General features: G+C 37.0%; 1 protein-coding gene across 1 annotated transcript in view; it reads left to right on the forward strand.

The window, feature by feature from the left end:
* Positions 1-23,624, forward strand: part of ARHGEF38 (Rho guanine nucleotide exchange factor 38) — a 151,295-nt gene that overhangs the window by 25,535 nt on the left and 102,136 nt on the right. The window contains exon 2 of the mRNA XM_029234718.1: positions 13,356-13,537. Within this exon, the coding sequence (XP_029090551.1) occupies positions 13,356-13,537 (182 nt within the window). The remainder of the gene's footprint in view (positions 1-13,355; positions 13,538-23,624) is intronic.

The raw sequence follows: 23,624 nt of genomic DNA on the forward strand, positions 1-23,624 counted from the left end.
GGGCTCCAACCCGTGTCCCCTGCATTGGCAGGCAGACTCTCAACCACTGCGCCACCAGGGAAGCCCGACTTACATTTTTTGAGAGGTTTCTGTGAGTCAGACACTGAGTTCAGCAATTGGCCTGCTTTATCTGGATTCTTACAACCTCCTAGCAGCAAGTAATAGTTAAAATGCAGGTTTGGGAGCCAGACTGACTCAGTTTCTGGTTTGAATCCACTTACTGTGGTGTGACCTTAGGCCTTAACCTTAACCCGTGTTTCACTTCTTCACATGGAAATAAAAGGAAGGGAATAAAAAAATCTATGTAGTGTTTTTTGTGAGGATTGAAGAGCTAATACAGACAGGCTCAGTATTTAGCACAAAGCGAGAACAGTCATCCCTTGGTATCCATGGGGATTTGGTTCCAGGACCCATGTGGATACCAAACTCCACAGATGCTCAGGTCCCTTATATAAAATGGCATAGTATTTACACAACCTCCTGTATATGTTAAATCATCTCTAGATTACTCATACATTGTTAATGCCATGTAAATAGTTGCGGGGCATGCAGCAAGTTCAAGTTTTGCTTTTTGAAACTTTCTGGAATGTTTTTAAGAAAAACATTTTCAATCCTTAATTGGTTGAATCCTTGGGTGCAGAACCTGCAGGTACAGAGGGCTGACCGTACTCAAAATGTTAGGTTTTATTATCATTACTATCACGATTGTTCTTATTCCCCCTCTACAGATGAGGCAATTTAGTGAGTCCAAATGACTTGGCCAAGGTCACACAGCTAGTGGATGGCAGGGTCAGAATTGAACTGTATGTTTGCCTGCCTAGCACAATTCCACTACACACAACACAATGTACCCTGATCATAGCATAAGCAGACAGGCTGAGGAGGGAAGAGAGCCCAGGCTTCAGAGCTAAGCATGTCTGGTTTGAATCCCATCACTTCTCCATACTCTGTGAGCCACTGGATAACTTTTACTCACATTCACTCTGTTCAGTTTCCTCATCTGTAAAATTAGTGTGGTATCCCACTTCTAGCGTTATGAGGAAGACTGTAGATAATGTATATATTTTTAAGTTGGTACATCATAGATGCTTGATAACTTGCTCTCATAGGCTATCACAATATAATTAGTATAACTGCAGTCATAGTGTATAATGCTTTAATATCAAAATTATTTTTTAAGAATATATACTTCTATAAATAAAGTGTGGCCTATACATACAATGGAACATTATTCGTCCTTAAAAAGGAAGGAAATTCTGACATCTACTATAACATGGAAGAACTTGAAGACATGATGCTAAGTGAAAAACAACATTCATCAAAAAACAAATATTCTGATTCTGCTTATATGAGGTACCTAGAGTAGCCAAATTCATAGAGACAAAAAGTAGAATGGTGGTTGCCAGAGGCCGGGGGGAGGAGGAGATGGGGAGTTATTGTTTAATGCATATGGAGTTTCCATTAGAGAAGATGACAAATTTCTGGAGATGGATGGTGGTGATGGTTACACAACAATCTGAATGTACTTAATGCTGCTGAACTACACACTTACAAATAGTTAACATGATAAATTTTATGTTTCATATATTTACCACAAATAAGAAAAATAAGAGAAAAAAGAACATTTTTGTATAAGAGGAAAACATTATTATTAAAATGATTGAAATGAGAATCAGTCTTCAGATTAGCTCCTGGTTCTTCAGAAATATTTTGATGTTTTATATTGAGTTCCACCAAGAAGTCACTTTAGTCTTTATATTTTATGAGGGAGAAGGTGTGCGTGACTTATTTTTATCCACAACATATGTTTCTATTTGAATTGGCAGGTGAGTATTAATCAGTGTAGAAATCATTCTAATGATACTGTCAGTGGAGAAATAATATTGTTGTGACACTAAGAGAACATTTTATTATACACATGACCTTGAAATAACATTTTTGCCAGGAAATTTGATGCAGTGCACACGTGGGACATGATAGAAAGAAGCCAAGCTAAAGTGCATTAGTTATGTGCACTGCACATGATGTATAGGCCAAGCGCCAGTGAGATACAAGGATATAATTGACTATGAGGGTCATTCCATCACCAGTATAATATTTGGAACAAAGATGTATTCAGTTATGCTGTTTATACTGAAGCTCCTCATTTTTATAAGCTTTCCTTTTTATGTGAGTTTTTTTAAACTCCCATAAGGTTTTTTTTTTTTAAAGAGAAGGTCCATTTTGTTTAAATTGTCTTGCACTCCAAATCCAAACCATTTTGAATTTTGAAAGATGGCTTGCTTCTGACATTGAAACTCTTTTTCTTTTTAAATTTACTATAATAAATTTTAAATTTTGAGAAAAAACATTTAATAGACCCAGACAGTCTTGTGTGTGTGTCTGTTCTATTTGCATCTGTTTCAGTCTCATTACATTCATACTTACTGATGTTCTCTTTTATCTCTTGCATTAGTTCTGCCTTGATAAAATACCAGCTCTAATTGCTCACCTTAGTTTCCCTTCCTTGACTTACATAGGACCCTCTTGGGCAGCAGAAGGAGCTGTTCGTCTCCGGTCTTTGCTCTAAGCTCCTCTAAACCTTTGTTTTTTCTCTAGACGCAATAGTGATTATTTATCCATCTCTGCTCTCTCCAGAGAGCTCTTAGCCTCAAAGCACGAATATTTCTAAACTTTCTAGCAGGATCCTGTTACTTGTTGAATGTTTTCATTGGGAGTTTGGAGAGAGTGAGTCTCTACAAGAAACCTCTTTTCTTATATATTTTGTCTTCTGCTATACTGAGATGTTTGGGTCCTATTTCCATTTAACTGGCACTCTTACTAAAGTAATGTTTTCAGAGAGATTACAAGGGTGGCTATTTGCCAAATTCTCCTGTACTTGAAAGCAGTGGTCTTTTAACCTAAATTATAAATAACAAGGGGGCCAAGATCAAAATCTTTTTCTCTCGGAATTCTTTATACATGATTCCAATGTCATCTAGCATCCCGTGTTGCACATAAGAAATTTACTTCAAGTCCTAGTCTCACCTGAAATTTTTCTTTCAGGAAGCTCGTAAGAGTTTCTCTTTATCCTTGGAATTTAGAAATTTCTTTATAATATGTTTAGGTGTGCTCCTTTTTATGACGTGTAAAGTGTAAAAGGCAATTAAATATTTCAGAACTAGAAAGACTAGAAAATTTTGTTAATTTTATTGGTTATTGTTCTAACACATGTTTATTTTTCTCTACCTGTTCAGGTGTCCTTCTTCCTGGATTAATATTCCATATGATTTATCTTTCCCTCTTCGTTTCCATCTTATTCCTTTTTGCATTTCAATCTTCCATTTGGGACCATTTGCCCTCTGAGTAAGGTACACCTTTTAGAATTACTTTTTATGAGGCTCTTTTGGTGGTAAACTAAGATCTTGTTTTTCTAAAATGTGTTTATTTTACCATTATTTTTGAGAAAGTTTTGCTAGGCTAAGGTGACAGCTATTTTCTCTTAGGTCTCTAAAGGCATATTTTACTATGTTCTGGCTTGTGTCAGTGTCGTTGTAAGAGCAGCTATTAGTCTGATTATTAACCCTTTGTAGGTAATTTGTCTTTTCTTACTGCATGCTCTTAAGATCTAGTTATTCCTATTGTTTCAAAGTTTCAAAATGCTGTGTCTAGGTGTGGTTTTCTAATCTTATCTATCTTGTTTGGAATTCATTAAAATTTCTGATTCTGTGGCTTACTGTCTTCCACAAGTTCTGAAGTCTTTGGTAATTGGCACGTCGAATATTTCCTCTTCCTTACATTCTCTGTCATACCCTGTGGATCTCCAGTTAAGCATTTGTTAGACCTCATCCGGTTCTCATTGTCTCCCAACCTATGCTGCATATTTTATATCTCTTCACTTCACTCTGTTGCATTGTGTATACTTTCTTTGGCTTGGTTCCATTAATTTCTTCAGCTTTGTCTAATTTACTGTCTTATCCTTTCACTGGGTTTTGTAGTCCATTAAGCTTTTAAATTTTAATTATTATGAGTTTTACTTTTCAAAGTTTTATTTCATTCTTTTAAAATCTACTTCATCATTTTTATAGCCTCTTGTTTTTTTGTTGTTTTTTTTTAACACCTTTATTGGAGTATAATTGCTTTACAATGTTGTGTTAGTTTCTGCTTTATAACAAAGTGAATCAGCTATATGTATACATATATCCCCATATCCCCTCCCTCTTGTGTCTCCCTCCCACCCTCCCTATCCCACCCCTCTAAGTGGTCACAAAGCACCGAGCTGATCTCCCTGTGCTAGGCAGCTGCTTCCCACTAGCTAGCTATTTTACGTTTGGTAGTATATATTAGTCCATGCCACTCTGTCACTTCGTCCCAGCTTACCCTTCCCCACCCCGTGTCCTCAAGTCCATTCTCTACGTCTGCGTCTTTATTCCTGTCCTGCCCATAGGCTCTTCAGAACCTTTTTTTTTTTTTTTTAGATTCCATATATATGTGTTAGCATACGGTATTTGTTATTCTCTTTCTGACTTACTTCACTCTGTATGACAGACTCTAGGTCCATCCACCTCACTACAAATATCTCAATTTTGTTTCTTTTTATGGCTGAGTAATATTCTATTGTATGTATGTGCCACATCTTCTTTATCCATTCATCTCTCGATGGACACTTAGGTTGGTTCCATGTCCTGGCTATTGTAAATAGTGCTGCAATGAACATTGTGGTACATGACTCTTTTTGAATTATGGTTTTCTCAGGGTATAGGCCCAGTAGTGGGATTGCTGGGTCATATTGTAGTTCTATTTTTAGTTTTTTAAGGAACCTCCATACTGTTCTCCATAGTTTTTCTCTTGTTTCTTGATTATAAGTTCAAACCACTCTGTTTTTATAGACCTACTAAATACACTTTTTAAGTATCTCTAATAATTCCAATATTTTAAGGCTTTCTGGGTAAAATTGTGTCTTTTTTCCTGTATCTGACTCATGATACCTCGTTTCCTTGTATATTTTAGGAATGTTTTTGTGTGATCTCATGTTCCTTGCAACATATCTGTGGGAATTATTTGAAGCCTGAGTTGAAGAACTATTCAATTTCATTAAAAGTTTGTTCTTAATTTCCTTTCTTTTGTTCTCTTTTGGCCTATATATTTTCCCTTGTTTTACTTCTTTACTTAAATCATTAATTTTCAGTCTTGTTTCCTTTCTTATATATAAACTTAAAGCTATACATTTTCCATAAGCAATGTTTAAGTGACATTCCACATGTAATATTTTTCTTATCTTTCAGAATAAATATCTTCTACTTGCTTTTGTGATTTCTTCTATTTTCCACTAGTTATTTAGCAGGGTTTTTTTTTTAACATTCCTAAACAAATGAGCTTAAGTTTTATTTTTGTTGTTTACTTGTAACTTAATTGCGTTGTAGTTGTGATTCTTATGTACTGATTCTTTGAAATTTTATGGTCTACAATATGGTGTATTTTCATAAAGGTTATGTTTGTCCTTAAAAAGAATGTGAAATCTCCAATTCTTGAGCACACATTTTTCCATCCTAACTGGCCTGTCATTGAACTATGTTTATAATACCATTATTATGGAAAGTTTGTCAAATTCTGCTTACAACTCTCACTTTTTATATCATATGTTTTGAAACCATATTATTCAGTACACACAAAATTAAAATTTTCATATCATTCTGATGAACATTTAATCATTATGGAGTGCCTCCAAGTTTATTTTGTCTTCAAGTTTATTTTGTCTGGTATAAAGATAGCTTTACCATCTTTCTCTTCATTAGTGTTTGCTCAGTATTATTTTTTACTTTTTACGTTCAAACTTTCTATGTGCTTATGTTTTCTGTCTTGTAAACAGCGCATAGCTGTAGCTGGTTTTCTTTATTTTAAATCCAGCTTGATAATCTGGCTATTTGATTTATTATAATTGCTCATACATATGGATGTACCTTATATTTGTCTTTCCCTTTTCTTCTTTTGAATTACTTTTTTCCTCATTACATTTTTGCCTCTACTGGTTTTGAAAATTTACATACTATTTCTATTATTGTGATGATTGTTCTTGAAATGTTAACATGCATTCTTAATTGAAAAACATCTAAATTACTCCAATGCCTTTACCTTTTCTGCATCACTACAAAGATGTTTAAATGTTTAAAATACTTGCAAAGTTGCCCTCTCCTCTAATCTCTCCTACTCCCTCCCAGCTATCTACCCACCTCAGTCACACCAGCCTCCTTCCTGATCCTTGGACAGGGCATGCACACTCTCACCTTAAAGCTTTCCACTGGCTGGTTCCTCTGAGGAAATCTATGTACCCCAGACACCTGCATGACTCTCTGTCTCCTTTCAAGTGTTTGCTTAATTAGAAAATTTCCCCACCATCTTATTTAAAATTGCATACCTTTTGGGCATTTCCTAGAGGCCCTCATTGCTGTGTTTTTTTACCATACCAATTATTACCTTTTAGTATACTAAATAACTTATTTATATTCTTCTTTCCCCACTAAAATTTAATCTCCATGAGAAAAGGGATTTTTTTTTCCAATATTTTTTAAACTGCTGTATCCTCAGCTCCTAGAACACTTTCAGGCTCATAGTAGGCCCTTAATAATCATTTGTGAAATGTTCAATGAATCCAGGCCCCAAACCCATATGAGAGCCAATTACTGTCCCTGAATTATTAGGGAACCTTCGCTCCTGCCCCCTTTTTTTTTCTTTTATCATCACCCAGAGGTATGGCTGAGACAATTTTTACTGATGTCTCTCCCTTTGGAGCATTATTTGTACTGAACCAGTTCACCTTTTCCTGAGTATGTTTCCTTTCTGTTCCTGGCGTTATGCTATTTCTCTAATCAGGTTCCCCACTGCTCAGAAACCTAGCCCAGATCTCATCTCCACCATGTCCTGTCTCCTCGTTGTGGACACACGAAGTTCTCATCCTCTTAGGACACCAGTGTCTGTAGATGTCTCCAGGGTATTTGGTGGTTTTTAACTTCACTTAATTCCTTGGACTGCACTTAAAGTTTACTCCAGCCCTCAGAGAATTTTTTACACATTTTTGAAGCCTTATTCATTCATTTAAAATATTTTTAAATGTTTTATCTGGTGTTTTTAAATGTCTCTGAATCTCTACCAGTCAAGCTGGGATTCATTTTTCATGATTTGTGAAATATACCTGGAGTGGTGTGCCTTTCTTCTATAGTCATTTATTTCTTCTCTTTGCTATTGTTACTGCCATGACCTTCAGAGCCACTGCCACAGCTGGAACTACCACTTGAGCTATTGTGTGGCTGCTTAGGGAAACTATTAAACTGAATTCAAGACAATAATGCATTAGAACACAAGGACTGTCTGGTTTATTACTGATGTCTCTTTAACTGAAAACTTTTGTACAATCTTGTACCTATCCTCCAAGTGTGATTCTTCTGGCCTGTACTGGAAACCAAGACATTAGACAAAGATGAAAAAAACTATATTGAAAGAAAAAGTCTAACTGACAATCTCATGTTTATTTCACTACTGAAACTCAAGCTATTGTGGCACAGGCAATCTTGGACTAGTAGCTTGGGAAGATTCCTTAAGGAACACTGAAAGGTGGGAGGAAACTTACATGTAGTTCAAGTTCTTAAGACGACCAGTCTGAACAATGACCGTGATCTTTCAGGGATTAGATTATGTGGGGATATTGGTGTCCTATTGCCTCTGTAACAAATCACCACAAATTTAGTGGTTTCAACTAACACATATGTATTATCTCAGTTTCTGTTGGTCAGAAGTCCAGAGTGGCCGAGTCTCTGCTTAGAGTCTCACAGCTGAAAGTAAGGGGTCAGTAGATCTGTGCTCCTTTCTGGAGGTTTGAGGGGGGAAGCCTTTCCTCACTCTTTAGGTTGTTGGTACCTATTTCCTTGCTGGCCATCAACCAAAGGGTGTTCTCAGCTTCTAAGGGCCACCCGCATTCCTTAGCCCTTAGCCCCTCTTCCTCCATCTTCAAAACCAGCACTGGTGGGTCACGTCCCTCTCAGTCTTCACCTCTCCTTGTGTGCTCTTCTGCTTTCAAGGGCTAATGTGATTAGATTGGGTCCATCAGGATAATCTCCCCATCCCAAAGTCTGCGACCTTAATCACATCAGCAAAGTCTCCTTTGCCGTGTGAGGCCACATATTCACAGGGTGCAAGGATTAAGGTGTAGACATCCTTGGGGGTCCATTTTCTGCCTACTACAGTGAGCAAGAATCCAGATTATAGAAACCAGGAGAAAGTGTATCAATAGTGGAAAGGGAAGTCAGGACCACTAACGTCTAGGTATGAAGGCCACTGATATCCAGAGATATTTTCTGAAGCCCAGAAGTTTCTCCATGAAGACATGCAACAGGACATTAGCAGATATCCATGAATCAGACTCACAGCTGAGGCTCAAGCAAGGTGGGATTTGATGTTAATAGAAAGCCCTTAGCCTGATGGCCACTGGGAGTCTTTCAGACACCACTCGAATTTATCCAGGCTGGTGTGCTTTCCCGCTCTGGAATGACAGAAAACTCTTCAAGGAAGAGGAAGCCCTGAGGCACCAGTCTTACCTCCTGTTAAAGCTATCTCTTGGGCTTCCCTTTGAGGTTGGAATTTTCAATCCAATTTTGGGGCTTCAGCCTATTTAAATTATGGGCCACCAGCAGAATATCTTTTTTAGGTGTTTTCTTTTATCTCTCCTTATAGATTGCCTAGCCATGGTCTGAGTTCATATCTCATTTGTATGATTTTGCTGAACATGGCAAGGAAGAATCAGAACATGCCAACATTTTGATTTTTTCTACCATTTCCTCTAATTATATGCCTTAGTATGCGGTAATATAGATTTACCAAATATTTTGCCACTGGCTGGTAATGGTCACCAACTCTCCAGACTACAAATGTCTTCCTGGTATCCTTCCTCCCCCACTAGGCCACTTTCACATTACAGGTTGCATTATTTGCAGCACTTAAATTTCTAGATACCAAAATCTCTGTCATATACTAATAAACTTTCCTAAAAACAACAGGAAAATGTGGCTTAACACATGGAAATTTATGTGTCTCATTCAAGAAGTCTAGGAGTAAGGAGGCTCTTTACATCTTTCCATACACTGCCATCCATTGTGTATAGGTCTTAATCTTTGTGGCTAGTACTTCATGGTTCCAGCACGGCTGCTGCACCTTCAGGATTCACATCCACATTCCGGGCAATAAAAAAGAGGCAAGAAACATAAGGGGTGAAGGATGGAAGGAGGGGCATCCCAACCAAGTTTGCCTTTTTACAGACTCCTGAAACACCTCTCAGATTTTTGCTTACATCTCTCTTTTGCCATAAATGAGACATAGTTTTAAGAAGAATCTAAGAAGTAAGCATTTCTATCTATTCAGGGTTCAATTTATAAAAGATAAATGGGAGAATAGACATTGGACAGGCAAATAGCAGTGTCTGACAACTATATTGCTATTGTAAAGAATAAAGATATATGTATATATATACATGCTTACCAAACAAAATTACCACCATATAATGCTAAAGTTGAAAAAGCAAGTTGTAGAGGAACGTGTATATGAGTATATGTTGTTAAAAAAAAAAAAACAATTAACTGCTATATGTATATATATATATGTGCATGAAAATATTTTGGGAAGTTTATACACTAAACTGGAATGCAGCTAAAAATACAGTGAAAATTATATTACAGCTAATAAACAGGAATTGCATCTAATAATAATAGCAAACATTTACACAATATCTACTATTCTTCCAAGCACTGTTGTGTTTAACAAACATTAACTCATTTTATCTTCACAATCACTTTATAAGGTTTTACTAATATTACCCTTAATTTACAGATGAGGAAATCGAGGCACAAAGAGTTAAATACCTTGTTCAAGGTCACATACCTAATGTTAGAGGTGGAGTTTGAATCCAGGAAGTGTGGTGCGAAGTCTAGGCACTTAACCTTGAAAATATATATAATCCTATAACTTGGTAGAATTAAATCAATCACCTCTCCTTAAAACCCACCCCAAAACAGCAGCAGCACTAGCAACAACAGCAAAGCAGAAAGAGTGCGCATGAACTCTAAGCAAAACGTGGGCTCTCAGTGGAGACCGTCATCAGTCCTCCCCAGCCATGCCCGTGCCTTCAGGTGTGCTTTTTCATCTCTCTAGAAGACCAGGGTTCTCCCCACACATACTTCCAGCCCAGGAGAGCTACCCAGGATTCCAATCACCAGCTCTATTCTGAATTTCCTCCATGGGCGATGCCCCTATTTTTCCTTCTCTTCCTCTCCTATCTGAACATAGCTGTCCACCCACTTTGGAGTCATGCATTTTTCTTGACGAGTTGATAACTATAAAATAATGAGATAACTGTTTGCCCTAAGGGGCGGAAAACTTCAAGAGCTGAGAGAAAGAACCCTGTCATTCCCATGTCTGTGGAAATAACTAACATTTATGTGGTTTTAAAGACCTTAAGGAGCTTCCACATACCGTTGCTCATTTAATTCAGTCTTTATGATAACCCTGTGATGGTTTTCATTCCTAGTTTACAGATGAGGAAACTGAGGCTCTGTGAGAATAAGTACTTTTTTTTTTTTTTTACTCCACCAAGTTCTCTCTGTGAACAGTGGCAGAGGTGATCTTAAGTCTGGTTATCCTTTCCCCAAACTGCAGCAAACTCCTTTTACATAAACTTTCTTGGCCAGGAATTTCCACATATGTTACTCATGAAATCTGTAGCTAGAATAGTGAAAATTTATCATCACTGCTGGAAAAATAAAGCTCGAGGGTAAAAGAAAGAGGTTGGGCAAGGGGAGGTCACTTACGTGGTACCGTTTTCATTCACAGTAGCATATTTCAGTTAAAACTATCTAAATGTCCTTTTAGCCTCCATTTCCCTTTAGTTTTGACACAGTCTTTTAGTTTATGCTAACTACTGGAAAATAGTCATTCCTAAAGATTTATTTTTCCTTCTTTCCTAAATACTTAGCTCCTCTGTTGCTTTATCTAGAAATAAAAGATTATTATGGCTGACTGCTGATTTGGGTGATCTATATTGGTCATATTCCCGTGTTACAAGTAGTTTTACGTGTAAAAACGTAGTATAACTGAAATGTAAACGTTTTAAAGGTTGAGAAGGATCTTATAAAAACAAAGCTTGTGCCCACAATGCATTGCAGAGAGTTTGTTGGTTTAAGAAATGCGAACAGAACCCGTGTTTAGAGACCAGACGGGAAAATGATTGTTTTCCGGAAACAATCGGAAAATGACCGGAAGTCTTTGTTCCCACAATAAATTTGAGTCAAAAGAACAAACAAAGGTAGCTCTCAAGATTGCTCCACTCTGAATTCTCTAAGCAGGTTTTTATCCCTGAAGGGAGAAGTTTCTGAAGTTGAGTATCTTGACTGACATTTTATTTCCACCCCTGTGACCCCCTAACTTGATTCCTAACAAGATATTGAGCAGGATTGGAAAATCTAATTTTTAATTAATAAAATCTGATATTGTACATTTAAAGTGCAGCAACTGGAGAAATCTGTAAAATAAGTTAAATTGATGTAGTAATTGAGTCCTGGAATTGAGAACTAAAAAGAACCCGAGAATGTATTTTTGGAATATTCCTTGGCCAAAGATCAGGAAAGACTCCCTTCTCCTTGCTAGGCCCCCCTTATTTGTAAGGCACAAAATGTTTAGAACTTGGAAAAGCAGACATCGGTTAGAACATTTTTTCAGCAGTGCCCCTTTTATTTTTGAGGTAATATTAAATAATAATTGAATACTATCCATTACTATCCAATTGAATACTATCCAATACTATCCATCTTCCAAACTAATGCTGGAATTACCACCACAGTATGCTTCCCGAGGTTTGATTATGAAGCCTCTGTTGGGACTCCTGAAATGACTGGGCCAGGGACAGAGGAATGCTCACTATTCTTAGTGTCTCTTCACATTCTAGGGGCAGTCTCTTTACGTTGAACCATTAACTCTGCTATGATAGTATTTCTCCAGTTGTCTTAGCTCTGGGGTCAGCCAAGAGAACATCCTCTCTTTATTTCCACTTCCATAAGTGTGATCTGTGCACTTTTTCCCCCATACAGAGTCTTTCTAAGCCCTTTTGTAAAGCTCTACATCCTTAGGAAGTAGTGTCAGCATTAGAGATGTCTTACACATCAGTTACTAGAATCATATTAGTTTTAAAGGAAATAAAATTACTTCTGCAGCTAGAGACTACAATGAAAATTAAGTTTGTGATGACATCAGGCTTGAAGCAAATCCATTTACACACACACATACACACTGCCCCACTATCTGTCACTGCTCTGATTTCATCTGTGACCTAGTTGTGGCTTCCAAAATTTTACATCACCATGGGGAAGCTCATCCTTGAAGATATTTAGCTTTCTTACATTTTACTTTATATAAAACCTTGGCTACATGTGAGGCTTCCCATTTATCTCAACATCTCCTCAGCACTGTGATTTTTTTAATTAAAAATTTCCGTTTGGCAACTCAAGTATTCTGAAATAACAAGATATGCATCCCATTGAAGATGAGCTGTGAAAAATCTTAGTTGAAATTTGTTTAACCTACCACTGCCTCACTCATCAGAGATTCTAACTGTGAACTGAAAGACAAATCTCAATCATGTACAATTGTTTTCCATTTCATGGAGATTTGTGTACCACCCACTGAGAATGAGGGGCAATTATTTTTAATAATAGAGACAAAATTGGAAGGTGTTCCACTTACTAATTAAAAATCTTCCCTTGACTTAAATGTGTCCAAAAGAAATTCTGAACTATGATTTTATGCATTTTATCTCTAGCTGAAGACCAGGTTTATAACCTAATATAGTAGCAATGGGATATTTTAAAGACTAGACATGTCATTTTTTTTTTTTTTTTTTTTTTTTTTTTGGGGTACGCGGGCCTCTCACTGTTGTGGCCTCTCCCGTTGCGGAGCACAGGCTCCGGACGCGCAGGCTCAGCGGCCATGGCTCACGGGCCCAGCCGCTCCGCGGCATGTGGGATCTTCCCAGACCGGGGCACAAAACCACGTCCCCTGCATCGGCAGGTGGATTCTCAACCACTGCGCCACCAGGAAAGCCCTATGTCAAATATTTTTTAACTGACCTGTTAGAAGTATTCATTCTCACACCTCTTCCTTCTCATAGTTTCATAGGATTCCAACCTTAAGGGAAACTTCCACACATCACTTCCCAAGAACACACGTGAAGACACTCTAAGCCTTTTCCCTTGCTAACAATAATCCTGCAGTGGCGTTGTTTGTAATGAAGGAACCAGAAATCTCAACAGAATGCCTCACACGTACATGTTTTCATTTAACAGAAAAGATGACCTCACAGGCTGGGTGTTCCACGGCTGAGACCCTAACTCAGGAGAAGGAACATCAGAGAATGATGGCAAAGCGTTCGAAAATCATCAAGGAGCTGATACAGACAGAAAAAGACTATCTCAATGATCTAGACCTGTGCATTCGAGAAGTGGTTCAGCCCTTGAGAAACAAACAGGTAAATGCAACTTTGAGGGTCCCCCCTGCCGCCACCCATATCCTAAACAGGATCACCAGCACCATGAAATCGGCACTCAAGTGCATCAGGGTACCCTCTGCCACAGCGACGGTGGAGTGATGGGCCTCCGCCCCTGAGGCCCTGGGTGTGAGCTAGCAGAGGCATCCTCAGACTCAGACTTCTGTCAACACAGGGACACCCAGAGTCAAGGAAACTGTATTCTAAACTATGGGGGAAAGGAAACTCAGTTTTTGCCATTTTGAAATTTCAATGTGTTCTTTCTTGGATTCCTGTGGAACTGCTAGCAAAATGTGAGCAATGAGTTTTTAGCAGTTTAGGAACAACGCACTTAATTTGATCCAAAGAAGTCAAGGTTTCAGAAGAGAAAAATGTGGGGGGTTTTTTTCTCCCCTACATTGAGAGCTCAATTAAACTTATGACTATTAACTAAGTAAAATTCAACACAGAAATTAATCTGAATGTAAGATAAAAAATTTCTCTTTGATAGGACTGTCCTCAGACAAAACTTGAGGTGTTTGTAAGTTAATCATTCTCCTCCTTTTTAATCAAGGCCTTTTCAGGGAATTTCTTTCAGGCAATTAGAGTAAAGATACAAGGATGTTTATGTGTGTATATATATATGGTCACTAGAGCGGTAAGTGGTCCTCATATACAATTCAAACAATATACAAAAACCATAAACAAAAACATAAAGTAAAAATGATCAGAAATTCCACTACTCAAAGATAATCGCTATTCACATGGTTGGGAACATCCTTTCAGACATCAGTTTGGATACTTACATATCAACACACACATATATATTTTTACATAAATGTAATCAGAACCACACATGCTACTTTGTAACATACTTGTTTCATTCAGCAGTCTGTTGGGTGTATCTTTTCATGGCCTCTAACACTTTGCAATGATTTTCTACTGTTACTGATGTGGAGACACACATATTTTGGGTACCGTCACCTTATCTGCATAGAATAAATTCTTAGAAGTGGAATTGCTAGGTCAAAGGATATGCATATTTAGGATTTTGATAAAGATTGCCAACTGACAACCAAAAACTTGATACTGTTCTAATTTTCATTCCCATTAATATTGCTTGAGAGGGTGCTTCTCTGCAGCCTCTTCAAAGCTGAGCATTATTGGTTTTACAAACAACAATGAAGACCAGGTGCCTTCGATTTCTTCTGACAAATATCTTCTTATATATTCATCAGCCATTTCTATTCATTTAATCCCTATTCATATCCATGTCTGCCCTTTAAAAAAATTATGGCTTGTCTTTTTCTTATTGTTTTATAAAACCTCTTTTTACATTAGGGATATTCTTTTTCAACCCCGCACGTTGAAGCTAATTTTCTCAGTTTGTCCTTTGCCTTCTAACCTTGATTAAGGTTAAAAAGTCAAAACCTTCTTTATGGTTTATTCGTTTGTTTTTGCCATGTTTAAGTGGTCAGATATATCCAACTTTGTGGATTCTGGGTTTGGCATTGTAACATGTACCCCATGATTATAAAAATATGGTGAGTCAATAGTTCCAGCATCAATTATTCAATCTTTCCCCCAGTACTTACAACATCCAGAAGCAAAGTTTATATTTCTTAGCACAAGACTCTTCTCAGAAATAATAGAAAAAGTGTCTGGTCTACAAATCAGGGAAAACCAGTGTAGATCAAGGTGACCTTTGATATAAAAGGTTTTTTTTTTCTTTGTTTGGTTTAGGACAATGTATAAAGAAAAGTGGCAAAGCAGGCTTGGCATATTTCCTCATAGGGAGTCATCTTTAGTTTTCTTCCCTCATGACTTTTTATTAGGTACTTACAATTTGTTGGGTCCTGTTCCAAACACTTCATTAGTATTCTGATTTAATCCTCTTGCAGTTCTCAAGTTAGAAGGCAACTTTCTAAATCTGGAAATTTCTTAGTAATCCTGTAAAAGTAGGAATAACATTCATGGTCATGATAAAAATTTGCTCTCAAGTTTCATTGCTAAATATATAAAAATATTTTTGGTGTGTTTTTCATTTAATATAAACTAGCTGCACTGATGCAACCTCTATTCTGGTAGATATCCAGAATAGATATCTATAATTATTTGAATAATTATTCAAATTATTCAAATATTGATTTTAAATGCACGTGGCTTTAGACTCTACCACTATCTACCCTCCCTTACGGTACAGTCCTAACCAGTCACTCCTATCTTTGAAAAAATTTTAAACCTAGCTCCATGTCTCCATAACTTCTCTCTCTCTCTACCTAATTTTGCCATCCATTTTTGGTAATTTCAATATTCAGGCAAACGATCCACGCAGCCTCCCAGTCTCTCACTCAGTTATTTGACTGGTTTATATCCAGCGATCTTTCCTCAACCCCATCTCAGCCACTCGTTCCAGGGCCACATCCTACAACCATCATTATCAGTAACTTCACACCCTCAGAATCAGAATTCCAGGCTTACCGTTCTCTAACCCCCATGTCCTCTCTTTCAGCTCACTCCCGCTGCTATAGCCGACAATTTCCTGATGCCGCCAGGACTTCCACCCTACTGAGCTCATCACTGCCTTTTCACATGTTCATCAAGCCCGCACCTGGTTTAGTTCCCATGGGTCCTTCATTTTAAAAATCACTCCTTGCAGATGAACTCAATTCCCTTTTTGCTCTCTTTCCATTTACTTGCCTGAAAACACCTGCCCTCCATGAAGTTCCATTTTCTGCCTACTTTCTACCTTTATCCATGCAGCTGAACCAATCTCTTAAAATTCATGACCATTTCCTTCAAGTGGGCCCCCCAGTAATGTCTCTGAAAGTATTCTTTCACATCTTTTTCTTGCTCCTCACATCTCAAACACTCCCTCTTTTCTTTGAACTCTCAGCTAACACACTTTTCCATCATTTCATTGAGAAAATAGACACAGTAAGAAGGTTCACACACTTCCATCACCAAGTCTACCAAACTACCTGCATCTCTACCCATATAACCTGGCCAGAAAACTTCTCTACTAATGCAGGATTCTACCCCCTCAAGCTTACTCCAGAATTTTAGTCCTGACAGTGTCCTTTTTCTGTCCTGCATAATTGATTTTACTCTCCCTATTGGATCTTTCTCATCATTGTCTATCTTAAAAAACAAAAACACAAACTCTCTCTTGATCCTAAAAGAGTCGTCTATATTCTCTATCTTTATTTCTTTCTCTTTTTAAGTTGAATATGAAGTATTTAATATGTATAAAAGCAAAGGTGATTAAGACATGTTTCAAAATAAGCACAATTTACCAAAGTTCTGTCCCTGTGATGAGTTAATGATCAATATAAAAAAGACTACATATATAAGAAAATACGTCCCTTTGAATTCATAATCCATTTTTGTATCATATGGAATAAGATGTTTATTCAGAATGAAAAGGTTCTCAATTTTACACCATCTACTACACTGGTGCGTTAAACTGGTGTCACCAATATACATGCCATTGCTGAGCTATACTCTTGTGTATGCTCTCTAATTTTTTTGTGTTTTCACTTTTGTTGTCTTTCTTAGTTTTTGCTTCCTATGTAACTCTTAGGAGCAATTCTAAGAATTGGTGTTTCAGACCATGTAAAATAAAATGTTTCCATTATGGTGACATGTCATTTATTTATTGGGCATGTTTAACTTTGGCTCTCAATACTTTGAATTACCTTTCTCGTAACTCTAACTCATATTTCCTTTATTATGCTATTGAGATTGCTTATAGCTTCTTGATTTTTCACATCTGGCACTTCCCTTTGTTTAGTTATCTTTCAGTGCTCTCTGCCTTCCTCGTGGAATTTAACTTCAGTCCAGTAATCTGTATGTCCTCTCCACTAATGTTGTAATAGCAACCAGTGGGAGGTTTCTAAGGTCTCATGTCTGATCAACATTTTCCCCACTTCTTAATGCTTTTAAGCTTTGGTTAAGTAAATAAATGCTCAGGAATTCAGATGATTCTTATAAACATTTATATGTGTGCTGAGGTAGTTAATTTATGCCACCAGTTCGTTAACTTTACCACCTTTTCATTGTTCATTAGGTTTTTCATGTCCTCCTTCCCTCCTAAGCATTTCAGTACCATGGGCTTTGCACACAAGCCACCTGTCATCAGTTAGTGTCAAAATTTAGAAATTAACACATACAGTTTTCATGTTACCATGGAAATGGTCTGCAAACCGTGCTTAGCTAAACCAGAGGCAACATAATTAAATATTTTACATGTACAGGCTAGGCTGGAAGGGACTTTGGGATGTCATCTGATGGATGTCTTTTCTCTTGCTGAGAAGACTGTCTTTTCTGCGTTGTATTTCCTCCATGTCTTCTTTCTACACAACTGATCCATGTCTTTTCAGTCCCAGAAGAAACAAGTCAGTTTATAAAAGTGAATACAGGAAGAAGGAAGTTGAAAACTGAGAAAAGCACTGCTCTGAGTGAACTTGCATGAATGAATCAGGGTACAAATGAATGTCTGGACCCAGTGCTTGACCAACACCTGTTTTGTGATAATTGTAGTTATAAAACTTGATCTTAATTTCAAGGCTTTTCTATAAACAAAACTTCACCTAACTGAAAGCAAGGTCAAATCCAGCAGTTACATCTTCTTTAGTGACAGCATTGTGAGAGGTTTTGCAAAGAAGGCAAAATTTATCCACAACATTCAGTGTTGAGACATTTGGTGGGAAACTGGTCCTATTATTTATTATCCAAATAGGGCTATAGAAGAGACTCTACATTTTTGGCAGTAAGTCAAACTAAATCAAAACCAGAGTAAATTAACCTAACCATGGAAAATGATTTTATGTGTAAGGAAAGGACCAAAAAGTGATTGAAAATAATAGTTAGAGAAATTTAAATACATGTTTTTACTTTTCTTAGTTTTTAATTATTGTTTTATTTGTAAAATTCACATAATACAAAAAGATCTCAAGGACACGATAACATCTTATAGCTATTTAGTTTCCTTTTCTAGAGGCAAACACCATTACCAGCTTCTTTTTACCCCTCTAAGGGTATTCTATTTATGTATATATATTTGAATACACATTTAGTCAATTTTCATCTATGTAATAAGAAAGTTATATGTATTTATTTTGGATTCACTCATATTTGATCTAATTGTGTGAATTATACTTGACATTTTGCATTTTCTGACAAAAGGACAAATAATTTTGTACTGACAAGAGCTCAATTGGAATTTTCTGTTAAAATTTGGATACCCTTGGGCTTCCCTGGTGGGGCAGTGATTGAGAGTCCACCTGCCGATGCAGGGGACACGGGTTCGTGTCCCGGTCCGGGAAGATCCCACATGCCGCGGAGCGGCTAGGCCCGTGAGCCATGGCCGCTGAGCCTGCGCGTCCGGAGCCTGTGCTCCACAACGGGAGAGGCCACAGCAGTGATAGGCCCGCATACCGCAAAAAAAAAAAAAAAAAATTGGATACCCTTTACGGCAGCAATTTTGTAAGTAATTTTCATTAGAAAGAATATATAGAAGAAAAGAATCACCTATAGCTTCACCACTTAGAAATAAGCACTATAAATATTTTGGTTTATTGTCTAGGTATATACAGATATACCCAAATATTTTGTGAAATTGTAATCATACCATAAATACCCTTATGGAACCTCTTCCCCCTGAGAAATATATTTACATGTTTTATTTTAAGCCATAAATAACAAAAAGTAATTTAAATGGAAAATACTTTATTTTCTTTATTGAGGACCCATAAATTTGAGGAGAACAATATCAAGCTCTCTCTGTATGCAGAGCCCCTTGATGGAAAATGGTGCCCACAAGTATTATCATGCAAGTCTATGTGTCATGATGGCAATTGTTCTGTGTGATATATGTGACCTATAGTACACCGTATTGACATCCTACCAAAACCCTCTCCCTCAGTGTCCAAAGTGGGTGAGGGGAGGCCTGGAATAGGAGAACATGAAAGACAGGGAATTAGAGGGGACAAAACTTTAACTTGTCCTTTTTTTTTTTTTCAAAGGGGCAAGGGAGGGAAGGGACCACGGGGCCCAGGGAATCAGTTTCCTGTTCCTGTCCCCTACTTGAGTGAAGTTGCTATAGCTTAAACTATGATATCAACCCTGATAAAGAAGCTTATGTGTGAGGAGAGAACACAGAGCAGATCAAAGTATCTCTGAAGAGGGACAGGGAGAAGGAGGGTGTAAGTACATAATGATAATAAAAATACTGTTCAAATACTGTAATGTCATGAAAATCTGTATATAACAGAAAGATGGCCATGGCCCAATTGATGTCCTATGAATTTTAAGCTATAGTTACTACATTTTAATTTAGTGAATGATTTTTATTTTCCTTAGGAGTTTGCTGTATTTTAAATGGCTCCCTACTCACCAGAATGAGTCCATTGCTGTCTTATATAAAGGGGACTCTAGCTTCAGCACATGTTCTGGGAATTTCTCAGGCTTCCATTTTCTGCCTTCTCATCTGAGGTTCCTGGTTGGACATTCCTGGTGTCTGTCTTGACCCCTCAAATCTGGGTTCTACCTCAATATCCAGGGCCTGGCTGCCTTTCTACCTGAAAGCTGCTCCCAGGAGTTATACAAAGCACAGAGGCTGGGCAGCAGACCCTTTGGACAGCCTGCTTGTCTCACAGTTTTAGTTTTGCTCCTTGGATGCACTCTCTGAGATTACTCTTAGTGCTGTCTGAATCGCCTCCTTAATCCCCTCCCCAGCCCAGCTCTCAGACACCCACTTCTTCAAAAGAGGAATTCAGATAATGAAGTGAAATGAAACTTTGCCAATCTCACTGAACAAAGAACAGAATTACAGTCATGATAATTCACTGAAATACAAGATAAAAGAACCAAGGCAGAAGTATTTTATCTAGTAATTATTAAAATATACCCAGCTTTCATTTATACATAGATAGGTAGATAAATTAGTTTTCTCAAAGATATTTACTAAAACTTTGCCTGCATAACAAATAGAGGAAATCATAGGTGAGCAAATATCTATTGTCATAAATCTTTAAGTGTCATAGGACTCCTGTCAAAATTGTCTTCTCTAGCTGTCACCTTCACTAAAAGACTTTTACTGTTGTCAGAAATAATAGTCATTCACTTTTGCTTAATAGGCAACCATGCAATTTTTGCCCTCCTGTTTTTTCTATTACTGTACCCAGCTACTCTTTTTTTTTAAGACTTAGAGCACTTTTAGATTCACAGCAAAGTTGAGGGGAGATGTTCCATATACTCCTTGGCCTCACGCAGGTATAACCTCCCCCATTATCAACATCCCCCACCAGAGTGTTAGTTTCGTTACAACTGATGAACCTACATTGACACATTGTTATCACCCAAAGTCCAGAGTTCACATGATGGTTCATTTTTGTGTTGTCTATAGGTTTTGACAAATGTATAATGACACGTCATTATGGTATCGTGGAGGGTATTTTTACTGCCCTAAAAATCCTCTCTTATTCCCAGAATGTCATATAGTTGGAATCACACAGTATGTAGTCTTTTCAGATTGATTTCTTTCACTTAATAATGTGCATTTATGGTTCTTTCTTGTCTTTTTATGGCTTGATAGCTCATTTCCTTTTAGGGCTGAACAGTATTCCATTGTCTGGATGGACCACAGTTTATTTATCCATTCACCTACTGAAGGGCATCATGGTTGCTCCCAAGCTTTCGCAATTACGAATAAAGCTGCTACAAACAACAATGTGCAGGTTTTGTGTGGACATAAGTTTTTATTCCACTTGGGTGAAAACCAAGAAGCATGATTGCTGGATCATATGGTAATATGTTTAGCTTTGTAAGAAACCACCAAATTGTCTTCCAAAGTGGCTGTAGTATTTTGCATTCCTGCCAGCAATGAATGAGAGTTTCTGTTGCATCACATCCTCACCAGCATTTGGTGTTGTCAGTGTTCTGGATTTTGGCCATTCTAATAGGTGTGTAATGATGTCTCATTGCTTTAATTTGCATTTCCCCAGTGACATATGATGTGGAGCATCTTTTCATATGTTTATTTGTCATCCGTATATCTTCTCTGGTGAGGTGTCCATTAATATCTTTGGCCTATTTTTTAATTGGGTCGTTTGTTTTTCTATTATTGAGTTTTAAGAGTTCTTTGTATATTTAACAGTCTTTTGCCAGATGTGTCTTTGAGAATATTTTTCCCATTCTGTGGCTTGTCTTCTCTTTCTCTTGATATTGTCTTGCATGGAGCAGAAGTTTTTCATTTTAATGAAGTCCAACTTATCAATTATTTCTTTCATGGATCACGCTTTTGTTGATGTACCTAAAAAGTCATTGCCATACTCAAGGTCATCTAGGTTTTTTCCTATGTTATTTTTTAGGTTTTTTTCTTAATAATTTTGCATTTTACATTTAGTTCTGTGATCCGTTTTGAGTTAATTTTGTGAAGGGTGTAAAGTCTTTATCTAGATTCATTTTTTTACACATGGATGTCCAGTTGTCCCAGCACCATTTGTTGAGAAAACTATCTTTGCTCCATTGTACTTCCTTTATTCCACTGTTAAAGGTAAGTTAACTATACTTGTGTGGATCTACTTCTGAGCTCTTCTATTAATCTATTTGTCCCTTTCCCAATACCATACTGTCTTGATTACTGTAGCTTAATGGTAAGGCTTGAAGTCAGGTATTATCAGTATTCCAACTTTGTTCTTCTCTTTCAATATTGTGTTGGCTATTCTGGGTCTTTTGTCTCTTCATATAAACTATATAAACTTTAGAATCAGTTTATCAATATCCACAAAAGAACTGCTGGAATTTTGATTAGGATTGCATTGAATCTATAGATCAAGTTGGGAGGAACTGACATCTTGACAATATCGAGTCTTGCTATCCATGAACATGGAATATCTTTCCATTTATTTAGTTCTTCTTTGATTTTGCTCATTAGAGTTTTGAGCTTTCCTTAGATAGGTCTTGTACATATTTTGCTAGATTTATATCTAAATATTTCATTTTGGGGGATGCTAATGTAAATGGTGTTGTGTTAGTAATTTCAAATTCCACTTGCTCATTGCTGGTATGGAAAGCAATTAACTTTTGTCTATGAACCCTGTAAATTGCAACCTTGCAATAATCACTTAGTAGTTCCAGGAGGTTTTTTTGTTGATTGTTTTGTATTTTCTACATAGAAAATAGTGTCATCTATGAGCAAAGACAGTTTTATGTCTTTCTTCCTAATCTGTATACCTTTTATTTCCTTTGACCTATTGCATTAGCTAGAACTTCCAGTACAATGTTGAAAATGAGTGATGAGAGGGAACATCCTTGCCCTGTACCTGACCTTAGCAAATATGCTTCAGGTTTCTCACCCTTAAGTTAGCTGTAGGTTTTTTGTAGATATTCTTTGTCAAGTTGAGGAAATACCTCTCTATTCCTAGTTTATTGAGAGTATTTTTTATCATGAATAGGCATTGGATTTTGTCAAATGCTTTTTCTGTATCTATCATATGATCATGTGATTTTTTTCTTTTTTTAATCTGATGTGATGGATTACATTAATTGTTTTTTGAATGTTGACCTGTCACTGCATACCTGGGATAAATCCCACTTGGTCATAGTGTATAATTCTTTTTATACATTTTTAAATTTAATATGCTAATATTTTGTTGATGATTTTTGCATCTCTATTCATTAGAGATACTGGTCCATAGTTTTCTTTTCTTGTAATGTCATTGCCTGGTTTTGGTATTAGGATAGTTCTGGTCTCATAGACTCACCCAACTACTCTATCTGTCTCTGTTAACTTCCAAAATTTTCAGATTGTATTCTAGGCCTCAAATATATTCCACCTTAGTTCACTAAGCATAACTTCTTAAAATCAACTCTGTCTCCTCCATGAAATTGCTGTGAACTAAGTGGAATCAAGATGTTGATTTCTCACAGACATGTCTTATTTATGCAAGCAATCACCATACTCCATTCATAATATATTCTATAATATCATATCAAAATTCAATGCACACATAGTCTTGCAAGATATTGCAGTTAGAGGAACTTGTAAAGGGAACACAGGATCCCTCTAATTTTTATTTTTTACAAC

The sequence above is a fragment of the Monodon monoceros genome, unplaced genomic scaffold (assembly GCF_005190385.1).
Source record: "Monodon monoceros isolate NGI ecotype Baffin Bay Population unplaced genomic scaffold, NGI_Narwhal_1 Super_Scaffold_20, whole genome shotgun sequence".
Classification (NCBI taxonomy): domain Eukaryota; kingdom Metazoa; phylum Chordata; class Mammalia; order Artiodactyla; family Monodontidae; genus Monodon; species Monodon monoceros.